The sequence below is a fragment of the Pelophylax lessonae genome (genome assembly GCF_965119305.1).
Source record: "Pelophylax lessonae genome assembly, chromosome: 5".
Classification (NCBI taxonomy): domain Eukaryota; kingdom Metazoa; phylum Chordata; class Amphibia; order Anura; family Ranidae; genus Pelophylax; species Pelophylax lessonae.
The window spans coordinates 329,056,086-329,070,407 of NC_138772.1; the positions used below are offsets into that span (position 1 = coordinate 329,056,086).

Here is a 14,322-nt window from a genome sequence, read left to right on the forward strand (position 1 = left end):
TCGTAAATTGTATGGGGATGAGGTATAAATCACATCCATTGAGCTGTGACCTTTAGCTACTGATTTGCTGCTTCCATTTGGTGGTTGATATACTGTATCCAAAGCGTTGCAGTACTTGGGGGTACTATGTGATATTTTAAGAACCTTCTTATTGCTTTGGGTTTACTTTACGTTTAATGAAGTCATCATCTGTATCATTAGCACTCCAAGTTGTAAAGGAGCAAATGAAGACTTACAATTAAATGAAACCAGGTTACGCTTTATAATTAACTAGTCTACACTTTTCTTTCTGGAATTAGGTACAAACAGAATTTTCAGATAAGCGTAAAGTTACAAAATATGGTGTATTTCTCAACTGTAGACTGTATATGAATGCATAAAGGGAACTTCAATTAAAATGAGATTATGAAGTTCTTACACCAATGCCTTTGAAGTAGTGTCATTGTAAGGGATTAACTGATTATATTTTTTATGAACATGTTCAGCCAAAGTGCTATTGATGCAGTGCAATTGTTTTAACACTATGTTAATTGAAAGCTTTGAGCTTCTGCCAAAAAAAAAAATTGAAGATGTGATTTAAATCATGTCCCTTTTGTTATGCTTTGAGAGTTGTTTGCATGTGGCCTTTGTGTGTTTTATTAGGTGTTTCACTTGAGCATGGTTCAGAGGCATGACTTAACCTTAAAATATAAACTATTCCCATGTTGCAGCAAGATTTGCTACAGTGTACATGGTGAGAAGGGAAACCACAGAGTGTTGAAAACTGTCCATTTGGCCCTTAAATCCATTCTCTAATTAAGCATTGTACGATAATGCCAAATACTAATATGCTGCCCATATTAGACCTGTGAAGTCCTGGTCTACTTTATATTCATATAATAAATGAAAAGAAATAGAAAAATTATGGCTTGCCCAAGCATGGCAGTTCTTTAATATGGAGACCTTCAGCTGCAACATGAGATCTAGATCTTCTTTATACAATGAGATTTACCCAAGGGATTTGGAACGCATGTAGGTCTACGTATCACCTACACTCCACAGCATCTCCTCTGATCCCCTTTCTTTATAGTCTAGCCTTACTGGATAGCCTCACGCAACACACATTACTGCCATAGAAACTTAAAGCGGAACTATACTCACCTTCAGTCCAGCGATGTGTCCATGGTCATAGTCAGAATTTTTCTTCCTCCAAACACGGCAAGTCTTCCTCTTCAAGAAGGCACATATACAGTCATGCCAATAAACATCTAAATGATTCAGAGAAGGATTGGGAAAAAGTGCTGTGGTCAGATGAGACCAAAATTGGGCTCTTTGGCATTAACTCGACTCGCTATGTTTGGAGGAGGAAAAATGCTGACTATGACCCTAAGAACACAATCCTTACGGTCAAGTACGTAGGTGTTGCCATGTATTGAAAAATTGTGGATGAGAACCTTCTTCCTTCAGCCAAAACACTGAAGATGGGTCATGGATAGGTCTGCCAGCATGACAATGACCCAAAACATACAGCCAAGGCAACAAAGGAGTGCCTCAAGAAGAAGCACATTAAGGTCATGGAGTGGCCTAGTCAGTCTCCAGACCTTAATCCTATAGAAAATGTATGAAGGGAGCTGAAACCTCGAGTTGCCAAGAGACAGCCAAGTAACCTTAAGGATTTAGAGAGGATCTGTAAGGAAGAGTGGACCACAATCCCTCCTGAGATGTGTACACACCTTGTCACCAACTACAAAAAACGTCTTACTTCTGTGCTTGTCAACAAGGGTTTCTCCACCAAGTTCTAAGTCATGTTTTGCGTGGGGATCAAATACTTATTTTACTCACTTAACTGCAACCTAATTTATAGCATTTGTTTTATGTGTTTTTTATGTATTTTTGGTTGATATTCAGTGTCTTTCATTTAAAATACACCTATGAAAAAAATGATAGACCCTTCATTTCTTTGAAAGTGGGCAAACATACAAAATCTGTAGGGGATCAAATAATTATTGCCCCACTGTGTGTATATATATATATATATATATATATATATATATATATATTCACAGTATCTCACAAAAGTAAGTTACCCCCCCCCCCCCCCCCACATTTTTGTAAATATTTTATTATATCTTTTCATGTGACAACACTGAAGAAATTACACTTTGCTACAACATAAAGTAGTGAGTGTACAGCTTGTATAACAGTGTAAATTTGCTGTCCCCTCAAAATAACTCAACACACAGCCATTATTGTCTACACCGCTGGCAACAAAAGTGAGTACACCTGTAAGTCAAAATGTCCAAATTGGGCCCAAAGTGTCAATATTTTGTGTGACCACCATTATTTTCCAGCACTGCCTTAACTCTCTTAGGCATGGAGTTCACTAGAGCTTCACAGGTGGCCACTGGAGTCCTCTTCCACTCCTCCATGATGACATCACAGAGCTGGTGGATGTTAGAGACCTTGCGCTCCTTCACCTTCTGTTTGAAGATGCCCCACAGATGCTCAATAGGGTTTAGGTCTGGAGACATACTTGTCCAGTCCATCACCTTTACCCTCAGCTTCTTTAGCAAGGCAGTGGTCGTCTTGGAGGTGTGTTTGGGATCGTTATCATGTTGGAATACTGCCCTGCGGCCCAGTCTCCGAAGGGAAGGGATCATGCTCTGCTTCAGTATGTCACAGTCCATGTTGGCATTCATGGTTCCCTCAATGAACTGTAGCTCCCCAGGGATGGCAGCACTCATGCAGCCCTGGACCATGACACTCCCACCACCATGCTTGACTGTAGGGAAGACACACTTGTCTTTGTACTCCTCACCCCGTTGCTGCCACACACACTTGACACCATCAGAACCAAATACGTTTATCTTGGTATCATCAGACCACAGGACATGGTTCCAGTAATCCATGTCCTTAGTCTTTTTGTTTTCAGCAAACTGTTTGCGGGCTTTTTTGTGCATCATCTTTAGAAGTGGCTTCCATCTGGGACAATAGCCATGCAGACTAATTTTTTGCAGTGTGCGGTGTATGGTCTGAGCTTTGACAGGCTGAACCCCCACCCCTTCAACCTCTTCTAAATATTTTATTTTATCTTTTCATGTGGCAACACTGAAGAAATGACACTTTGCTACAATGTAAAGTAGTGAGTGGAATTGAGAAAGTTATCTCTAACTAAATGCGTCAGGACGATGCCAAGGACAGTGTCATGGGTCTGCTACCTAAGGGGTTAACTTAGTGTTGAGTCTGCAGCCTAATTGCAGTGATTGGCAACAGGCTGCTCTATTTAAACTCTGCAGCAGCATTATGTCCTTGCTGTCTGATCTGCAGCTTCCTGTGACCCCTGCTCCTGTTTTCCTGCTTCTGTGATTGATCTCCTGTACGACCCGGCTTGACTTTGGACTTCCCTTGCTTTCTGCCTGCACCTGACCTCGGCTCCCCTCTGACCTTGTACCTGCATGCTCCTTTGGATTCCACGCTGCCCGCCTGTTGTTGACCCGGCCTGTGAACTGATCCGTTTGCCTGTGAACCCCCAGAGTGAGTGTGGACTCGGATGTTCCGTCCTTCTGCCTGCCTGCTGTTGGGATCCTTCTACCCGCTGGTTGTCTCCTCTTAAAGCATCTGGGACCTTGGAGCTACCCGTCCAACAGCTGACCCGCCAGGCCCTCATACCATTCTGCTCTCCCGTGCCACCTGTCTGCTCTACCAGGGGCCGCGAGTCAGATACGTAAGGGAGGCCTTCCTCTGCACTATCGGGCTCATCAGTCAGGTACGTGAGAAGTTGACAGTATCAGACAGCCATGTCTGAGCCCGAGCGAGGAACCTCCCCCATGGAAGAACTGTGCCGACATCTGGCGGGTCTGACACAAGCTGTTAAGGATTTACAAGAGGGATATACTCGGCTGGAAGAACGAGTTCAAATTCTGTCATCTCCCGCCAACACTACAGGTGCTACCTCATCCGCACCTGCGGTAGTGATGTTACCACCAGAACCAAGGGTACCCACACCCGAAAGATTTGCGGGTGAACGTAGCAAATACAGAGCCTTTCATAATGCTTGCGAACTCTATTTTGCCCTGCAACCCCGCACCTTTTCTTTGGAAGCAACCAAAGTGGGCTTCGTTATCTCCCTGTTGACCGGAGAACCCCAAGCCTGGGCACATCGCCTTCTGGAACAAAAGGCCGAATCGCTAAGCAACCTCACCACGTTCTTTGAAGCGATGTCCCAACTTTATGAGGACCCCCAGCAGACTGCGACGGCTGAGGCCGCAATACATGCACTTCAACAAGGTCGCAGAGCCGCCGAAGACTACGTGGCCGAGTTCAGGCGTTGGAGTTCTGATACCAATTGGAACGATGCGGCCCTTCGTTACCAATTTCGGATGGGACTATCTGATCCTTTAAAAGATGAACTGGCACGAGTTGGGATACCCCAATCCCTGGACGCACTTATTAACTTGTCAATTCAGATTGACCGACGTCTAAGGGAACGTCGCTCCGAAAGATCCTCAGGCCAATATCGGCCAACTTGGATGCTACCTAAAGTTCCCAGTTTCTCCAGCCAGACTCCTTCTGCTCCAGTCGCTCCGGGCCCGGACACCTCCGAACCCATGCAGTTGGGATTGCTTCGTCCCTCTCTCACCATGGAGGAACGACAGCGCAGACGAATCAATAACCTCTGTATGTACTGTGGGGAACCCGGGCATTATGTGAGGTCCTGCCCTGCAAAGATGCGTAAGTGCCTTTCAATCTCCTCAGTGCATGTTCCTGTTTCACCTAACCAAGCCTCTCATCTTACTCTCACCATTATGTTACAGCTCCCAGGAAGGAGTATCCAGGTATCCGTCATAATTGATTCCGGAGCCTGCAGCTGCTTCATAGACTTGACGTTTGCAGCCAAACACCTCATTCCACTTCAGCCAAAGGCCCGGGGACTAGCTGTACATCTTGCTGATGGCTCTGTCATTAAATCCGGTCCAGTCACACAAGAGACGGTCCCTTTGCTTACTATCATTGCTTCCCATCACCAAGAGTTTTTACGCCTGGATGCCATTTCATCACCTTTGTTCCCCATCATCCTAGGTATGCCCTGGCTACAGGCCCATAACCCCCAAATCAACTGGGCCACTGGAGAAATCACATTTCCTTCAAGCTATTGCCAGCAACATTGCCTGCAAGAACCTCCAGTCAACCCCTCACCCTTACTCTGCCTTGACTCAGACCTTGAATTACAAAAATCAATCCCAGTGGCTTACCACGATTTTCTGGACGTATTCAGTAAGAAGGGTGCAGAAACTCTCCCTCCTCATAGGTCCTATGACTGCCCTATTGAACTGTTACCAGGGGCTGAGGTCCCTTTCGGAAGGATTTACCCTTTAACTGAGCTTGAATTGGGCACGCTAAAGGACTATATTGATGACAACCTAAAAAAAGGGTTTATTCGCCCATCTACCTCTCCGGCTGGTGCAGGCATCTTCTTTGTTGAAAAAAAGGACCATTCACTGCGACCCTGCATAGACTACAGAGAATTGAACAAGATAACTGTAAAGAACCGTTATCCTCTGCCTCTTGTGCCCGAACTGTTTCAAAGACTGGGAGCTGCAGTCATCTTCACTAAACTGGATCTACGGGGAGCATACAATCTAATCCGTATTCGAGAAGGAGACGAATGGAAAACGGCATTTCGTACTCGATTCGGGCACTTTGAGTACCTAGTCATGCCTTTTGGGTTATGCAATGCACCGGCCACCTTTCAGCACTTTGTCAATGACATTTTCCGTGACTATCTGGACTTGTACGTCATCGTGTACCTGGATGACATCCTGATTTTCTCCTCCTCTGTTGATGACCACCGTAGACATGTCCGAAATGTGCTAACCCGACTACGGCAACATGGCCTCTACGCCAAACCGGAGAAGTGCGACTTTGAACTTCAGTGTATCCAGTTCTTAGGTCTGATCATCTCTGTTGAAGGCATTAAGATGGACCCTCAGAAAGTCACCGCCATCTTAGATTGGCCAGCTCCTATGGACAGAAAGGGGGTTCAACGCTTCATCGGGTTTGCCAACTTTTACCGGAAGTTTATTAGGGGGTTCTCTGCTATTATCGCCCCCATTACCGAACTAACTAAGCAAGGAACCCGATTCCTCTGGTCTCCCAAAGCGCAATCTGCTTTTGAAGCCCTCAAGAAGCTGTTCACGTCAGCACCCATCTTGAAGCACCCTGACCCTGCCTTACCGTTTGTTCTTGAAGTTGATGCCTCGGAAGTTGCAGTGGGGGCTGTGCTGTCTCAACGGCAAGGAGCTAAAGCCCTACTTTACCCGGTTGCTTTCTTTTCCCGCAAATTATCAATAGCAGAAAGAAATTATGATGTGGGAGACCGCGAGCTTTTGGCCATCAAGGCCGCATTGGAAGAATGGCGTTACTTACTTGAAGGTGCAGCACATCCCATTCTTATCTATACAGACCACAAGAATCTAGAATATCTGAGAACGGCTAAGAGATTAAAACCTCGGCAGGCAAGGTGGGCACTTTTTTTCTCTAGATTCTCATTCCATATAACGTACAGGCCAGGGTCAAAGAATACAAAACCTGATGCACTTTCACGTATGTTCAACGACCCTGAAAGGTCCACACTCCCAGACACCATCCTTCCCTCAGGAAACTTTCTTGTATTACAGGAGAATCTCCTATCCCGACTCAAACAGGCTTCTGCTGAGATTGCTTCGTCCTCTGAAACCAGCTTACAGGCACAGGATGGCCTACTGTGGCATGAAGGTAAAATTGTTGTACCTAAGGACTTAAGAATGACGGTGTTAGAGCTCTGTCATGACCACAAGCTGGCCGGACACTTCGGTGCCCTGAAGACGGCCGAACTGGTACAACGCACGTTCTGGTGGCCTCAGGTGGTAGGCGACTGTAAGAGCTATGTGGAGTCTTGTACTACTTGCTCCCGAAGCAAGAACAGCAGGGTAAAGGCCTGGGGTTTACTGAAGCCATTGCCCGTTCCAGAGAGACCCTGGAAAATGATCTCAATGGACTTCATTGTGGAACTCCCCCCGGCAGAGGGTTTTTCTACCATCTTCGTGGTGGTGGACAGACTGTCCAAAATGGCCCATTTTTTGCCCATGAAAGGTACACCCTCGGCTGTGGAAACTGCAAAAATTTTCGTCAAAGAAATTGTAAGGCTCCATGGTGTTCCAGCCAACATCGTGTCCGACCGGGGTGTCCAGTTCACCTCCAGGTTCTGGAAAGCTCTGTGCGGTTCTCTAGAGATTGAATTGGCTTTTTCCTCCGCATACCACCCTCAGACGAACGGACAAACAGAAAGAACCAATCAGACTCTGGAGCAGTACCTCCGTTGCTTCTCTTCCTTCTCCCAAGATGACTGGGTCTCTTTACTCCCCATTGCCGAGTTTGCTTATAATAACTCTTTTCATTCTGCCATCAAACAAACTCCGTTTTTTGCTAATTACGGCTTTCACCCGTCCTTCCTGCCTAGTATTATACCTGAATGCTCGATCCCTGCAGTCTCTGAAACGATGAATTTCTTCTCTGAAAACAACAAACTTTTACAAGAGACTATGGCCAAGACACAGGAGTATAATAAAAAGATCTTTGACAGGAAGAAGCGAGGAGAACTAATTCTGGAACCTGGCAACCAGGTATGGTTGTCTACAGTAAACTTGAAAATGGCTTGCCCCTCAAAAAAAATTGGGCCCTAAGTTTTTGGGTCCCTTCCCTGTTAAGAGGAAGATCAATGATGTAGCCTATGAGCTGGAATTACCCGATTCACTTAAAGTTCACCCCGTCTTCCATGTGACTCTGTTGAAACCTGTGGTTCCGAATCCTTTTCCTGAACGAAATACTGGTCCACCAGAGCCTGTAATGGTCAATGGAGAGGAGGAATTTGAGGTGGAAACAATCTTGGATTGTAGAAGGAGGTACAATCAGGTTCAGTACCTAATTAAATGGAAGGGGTATGGACCAGAAGATAACTCTTGGGAGCCTGAAAGCAATATTCATGCTAAGGAACTAATGCAATCCTTCAAGAGATCCCATGCCGAGAAGTTGGCTCAATTGGGCATCCGGAGGCTGCCCTTTAGGGGGGGGCAATGTCATGGGTCTGCTACCTAAGGGGTTAACTTAGTGTTGAGTCTGCAGCCTAATTGCAGTGATTGGCAACAGGCTGCTCTATTTAAACTCTGCAGCAGCATTATGTCCTTGCTGTCTGATCTGCAGCTTCCTGTGACCCCTGCTCCTGTTTTCCTGCTTCTGTGATTGATCTCCTGTACGACCCGGCTTGACTTTGGACTTCCCTTGCTTTCTGCCTGCACCTGACCTCGGCTCCCCTCTGACCTTGTACCTGCATGCTCCTTTGGATTCCACGCTGCCCGCCTGTTGTTGACCCGGCCTGTGAACTGATCCGTTTGCCTGTGAACCCCCAGAGTGAGTGTGGACTCGGATGTTCCGTCCTTCTGCCTGCCTGCTGTTGGGATCCTTCTACCCGCTGGTTGTCTCCTCTTAAAGCATCTGGGACCTTGGAGCTACCCGTCCAACAGCTGACCCGCCAGGCCCTCATACCATTCTGCTCTCCCGTGCCACCTGTCTGCTCTACCAGGGGCCGCGAGTCAGATACGTAAGGGAGGCCTTCCTCTGCACTATCGGGCTCATCAGTCAGGTACGTGAGAAGTTGACAGACAGCCTGATTTGCTTGTTTATTATATGCTTGTACCTCTGGATGTCTGTAAGTGTACTTCCCCTTTTTTAATAAATTTGTTTTGCGGATTTACACTATGTTTGTTCCCTCTGGTTTTATTCCTGTCATGTGTGGGTTAGGACTTCCTTTCTTCTGAATCCATCTTATGCCCACTGTTTAGAACATTCGAGGGCACTGCGGGCATTTGGAGATACCAAGAATTCCATGTTACCAGCATATTTGACCCTTTTGCCGTATGGTAGTTTGGGTCCAAAGTGTTCGGTGAGCACATTATCATTTCTCCTCTGATGGTGTTGGGGTCTGGCAGCCACTGTGACCACATTTACCATTTTTGGATGATTTTCTGCACCATTCACACGGGACTTTATTTATGTATTCACCATCTTTGGTGAATCCTTATGCACATGGACTAGTGTGTTCAGTCAATAGTTAGCGCAGTTGATCACTTTTTTCTTTTGTATAAAGTAGTGAGTTTACAAGGTCTCAGGTGTGAATGGGGAGCAGGTGTGTTAAATTTGGTGTTATCGCTCTCACTCTCTCATACTGGTCAATGGAAATTCAACATGGCACCTCATGGCAAAGAACTCTCTGAGGATCTGAAAAAAATATTAAGATAAAGAAAAAAACATATTGATGTTATTTTCGATATAATAAGGGCGGATTATGTAGGCCCGTCAGTTTTTGTCACCTATGTCCAACTGGAGAGATTTCCCCTTAATTTGTGTTCCATAGCCACCACAGAAAGTGAGGGGAAAATCCCAGGTAGGCACTAGGATCACCACAATTTATGTCCCCAATTCTAAAGACCTCCTGTCTCCATCACACAATCCCTCCACCACCTTCTGTCTCCATCATACCATCCCTCCATCACCTCCTGTCTCCATCCCTCCAGTCTCAATCCCTCCAACACCTCCTGTCTCCATCTCTGCATCACCTCCTGCCTCCAACACCTTCTGTCTCCATCACCTCCTGTCTCCATCCCTTTATCATCTCCAGTCTCCATCCTTCCATCACCTCCAGTCTCCATCACCTCCAGTCTCCATCCCTCCACCACCTCCTGCCTATATCCCCTTCTGCCTTCATCCCTCCATCACCTCCTGTCTCCATCACCTCCTGCCTCCATCTCTTTATCACCTCCAGTCTCCATCCCCTCCTATCTCCATTCCTCAATCACCTCCTGCCACAATCACTTCATCACCTCCATGCCTGCAGTCTCCATCCCCTCCTGTCTCCATCACCTCCTGCCTCCATCCTTTTATCACCTCCAGTTTCCATCCCTCCATCACCTCCTGCCTTCATCACCTCCTGCCTCCATCCCCTCCTGTCTCTATCACCTCCTGCCTCCATCCCTCCATCACCTCCTGTCTCCATCCCTCCATTACCTCCTGCCCGCATCACCTCCTGCCTCCACACCTTTATCACCTCCTGTCTTTATCCCTCCATCCCCTCCCGTCTCCATCACCTCCTGTCTCCATCACCTCCTGTCTCCATAACCTCCTCTCTCCCTCACCTACTGCCTCCATCACCTACTGCCTCCATCCCTCTAGTCTCCATCCCCTCCTGTCTCCATCCCTCCATCACCTCCTGCCTACATCCCTCTAGTCTCTATCACCTCCTGCCTCCATCTCTTCTGTCTCCATTTCTCATCAGCTCTGTACTCCTCCATCCTGAGTGGGGGCACTCTTATACAAGAGGTGTGTAACTGGCCAGATCACCAGGTGAAAACAGAGGGAAAAAAGCAAAAAACAAATGTATGCAGCCACCACATTTAAGGATTGATAATCTGCAATTTACATATTTAGGTTTTGATATTAATACTGCATGAATGCTTCTTCAAATGGTAGTTGGTTGATACAATAATATATATATATATATACTATATATATATATAATTTGTTTATAGCAAGAAAGTGCTGCAAAGACCTTGATATACATAGAATGTGCAATGTGGAAAAATCTATTTAAAACATGCAAAATGTAGTTTCTGCACAGTTAAGGAAATTACAACAGCCTAATATTCCTAACCTAGGGGGGTACATATAATATTTTCCTGCCAGTAAGAAGGATGTAATGTGTTTGTGGAACATGGCAGAGGGGATTTGTAGAAAGGTAAGTATATATTTTGGGTATACATCAGAGGTGTATTTTTTTGCTTCTTATTTTAATTCATTTACTAGGATTAAACATTCAGTTATACTAAGGAGATAATTTGGACTAGGGAATTCAGCTTTAGAGCCCAATTTCTACTATACCAAGGGGAACACTATCTGTCTTTAACTCCATATTGTGAAGGTAAAACTTTGGCTACTGTTTTGCTTTTTTCACTTTGTGATCATTGTTGGATTGAAGAACATTTAGTTTTTATGAACAAGCTTTCTGGTTTGGGATAACATTTTAATGCATCAAGTGAAAACACTCTGAAAGAAGCCTCTATGATAATGCCCTAAAAGGGCGAAACATGTTGTGGGGGGGGGGTGGCCTAAGGGTGGGGACTGTGTCAACAGCCAGCTACACACAATATTCTTACCAGTGGAATTTCCACGCAGCCTCGTTTTTCAATTTTTCTCTGAAAAAAACAGGGAATAGAAAACCAGGCATGTCCTAAAGTGCTACGCAAACTTGTTGGCGCTATATAAATCCTGTAGAATAATAATAGTAGCGTCCGCCAAAGGAAAATATATAAAGACATTAGGTAAGCTCTTTATTGTATACATTTTACAGTTTAAAAATGTGGGACCTTTCCACAGATTAAATGCATTTTGAGAAATTATATGCACATATACTATACAGTATACTGTGTGTATATATATATATATATATATATATATATATATATATACATACACACACACACACACACATATATTATATAGTGTGTGTGTGTGTGTGTATATTTATGTATACACAGTGTGACCCTTTTCATCACTAGTAGGACACAGATTATGCCTCTTTCACATGAGCGGACCTATAGGGTCTGCCTGTCAGTCTTTCAGGCGGATGTAATCAGACATGTGTCCATTTAAACCCGCCGACATCCAATCTGATCAACTAAAAACAGACAGGTGGGGATCCCCATCCTTCCAGCAGGTCAGATCAGATTGCAGTGGGGTGTAAACAAAAACAGACAGGCAGTCGGTTTACATCTGACCGCCTATAGAGTAGAGTTGGCTGTGTCTGTGTCTGCTCTGCTGCGCATTGTGAATTTCCCGGCGACGAAACCCGCCCCCCCCCCCACACACCCCACCCGAAAGGTGCCAAATGTGGCAGCGGAGGGGGGGAGGAGGCAAACAAGCAGAGCTTCCCCTTAGCTTCCTAAAGGGGAGGGAAGTAGGGTACGGTAGATCTGTGACTTCAACACTTCATAACTGTTTGGGTTAAATGTATGAGTCTATGTCTTCCTGATGTCCTCTGTAACTCTTAAGCTGTGCAGAAGGCACATTTGAAGAGTTATTGTTAAAGAATTGTGTCAGTTCTGGTTAGCATTCATTTAAGATGATAGGTGTAAGGTGTGCATGATGTTAAACTATAGGCTTGAGGAGTGGTTGAATCAATATGCCCAAAAAATGTTTCTGTTTTATTGTCTATCTTAAAAAGTGATTACTTTTTATAGATCAATAAAAAGAAGAGTGATGCAGCTATTTTGTTTTATTTTGTATATTGGATCTGTGGATGGGTTCTAGCTCACGGCACCGTAGTTGGGAGAGAAATGTTTGGTACATCTTATAGTTACCTTTATAAAGAAATATTTTTTTAGGAGGGGGAGTTAAGATTTATCTTGAGACTGGGGGTATATGCTTATGTTTTTTAGCTTGCTATGTAACTCTATACAAAGATGATTTTGTTTTGTTCCAATAACAGAGAATCTGATTTCTTCCTCCTGGATACTCAGACAGTGTGGGCTTCTGAGGAAGGTTGGCTGGAATTCGACATCACTGCAACCAGCAACTTATGGATAATGAATCCACGGCGCAACCTTGGACTACAGCTTAGTGTAGAAACCAGAGACGGTAGGTTATGACTGGTAAAAATAACTATGCTAATTTGGAACATATGAGCAGGTAATGATGTAGTATAGGCACAATTACTTGAAGTTCAGATAAGTAACCACAGTTTTTATAGAAATGTATTTAACCCAAACCAAATATTTGACATGGGTGTAATATGAAGTGTTTTATCTCAACTAACACTTATCTTCCCCCTAACTTAAATGGGCATCATCTGGTTGCTAGCAAGCACACTGGGTAGCTGTGCCTGCTGGTGAAATATCGTATTGTATAAAATACTATTCATTTTGTTAGATCAGCCATTTACATTATTTATCAAAATGGAAAACAAATAATCAAAGAATGAATAAATACTTTTTATAGGAATAAATAATATATACACTACTGTATATTGTCAAAAGTATTGGGATGTCTGCCTTTACACACACATGAACTTTAATAGCATGCCAGTATTAGTCTGTAGGGTTCAGTATTGAGTTGGCCCACCCTTTGCAGCTATAACAGCTTCAACTCCTCTAGGAAGGCTGTCCACAAGGTTTAGGAATGTGTCTATGGGAATGTTTGACCATTCTTGCAGAAGCACATTTGTGAGTTCAGGCACTGATGTTGGATGAAAACACACATTGCACAGGCATGGTCTATCATTTTCAACAACTGGTATATAGCAGTGGAAACGATTGTATGTAGACAGGTGGCTGAAAGAGGCTGCAGCACTGAAGAGAAAAAAGGGGAAAACAATATTTTAAGGAAAAAAAATATTTTAGTAGTTTATAATACACAGTGTTTAAATAAACTAAATTAAGGCTTAGATCAATTTAATTTCTACAATAAAGTCCAGGTATTAATAGCAAGTTGCATTTTCTACCTTACATTTTTCTTATGTAATCATATTTGATGTAATAGCTCTTTTAAGAATGATTCCAAGCATGGTATATTTTTACATAATTATATTGGTCCAGCCTTGACCAATATAACTATGTATATACCATACCTGGCCAATGTCCCTGGAAGCTGGTAATCAGTAAAGTAGACACAGGAAGTCGACCACTTAGCACAGGCGCCATTCAGAAAATGCTTTCTGTTTTCTAAATGAATGCAAAGCATTCTTTGATTAGATAGGACAGAGAGTGTGACGGCACCGCACCGCCCCTCCAACTCTTCCAATTAGAGAATGCTTTGCATTAATTCATAAAATGCAAAGCATTCTCTGAATCGTGCCTGTGCTGAGCGGCCAATCTCCTATTTTGAGAGTGCATCGGTAAGGGACCTGGAAGCAAGTGGAGATCACTGAAGTAACGGTGTTTACTTTAGTGGTTTGCAGCTTCCTGGGGGCATCGGCCAGGTACTGTTTATACATAGTTGTATTGGTCCAAGCCTGGCCACTGGAACTATGTAAAAACACAGCAAGCCTGGAATTTAGCTTTAAGCACACCATAACACAAAACAGCTTTCAAAGATACACAAAGACCTAGGATGGCCTCCACCGTATTACACTGATGCTTAAAATCATTGTGTGTATAGGTAGGGTCAGGCACCTTTGGCTGATCATTCTGGAGCAACTGGCAGTTTGGAATCATTTTATGGTTCCCACTGAGAAAAGACCGTATAATGTATTGCCAGCCT

At 44.3% G+C, this 14,322-nt stretch overlaps 1 protein-coding gene across 1 annotated transcript in view; it reads left to right on the plus strand.

Moving 5' to 3' along the window:
• BMP6 (bone morphogenetic protein 6) overlaps positions 1-14,322 on the plus strand; it is a 278,729-nt gene that overhangs the window by 198,095 nt on the left and 66,312 nt on the right. The window contains exon 3 of the mRNA XM_082258764.1: positions 12,554-12,702. Coding sequence (XP_082114890.1) covers positions 12,554-12,702 — 149 coding nt within the window. The remainder of the gene's footprint in view (positions 1-12,553; positions 12,703-14,322) is intronic.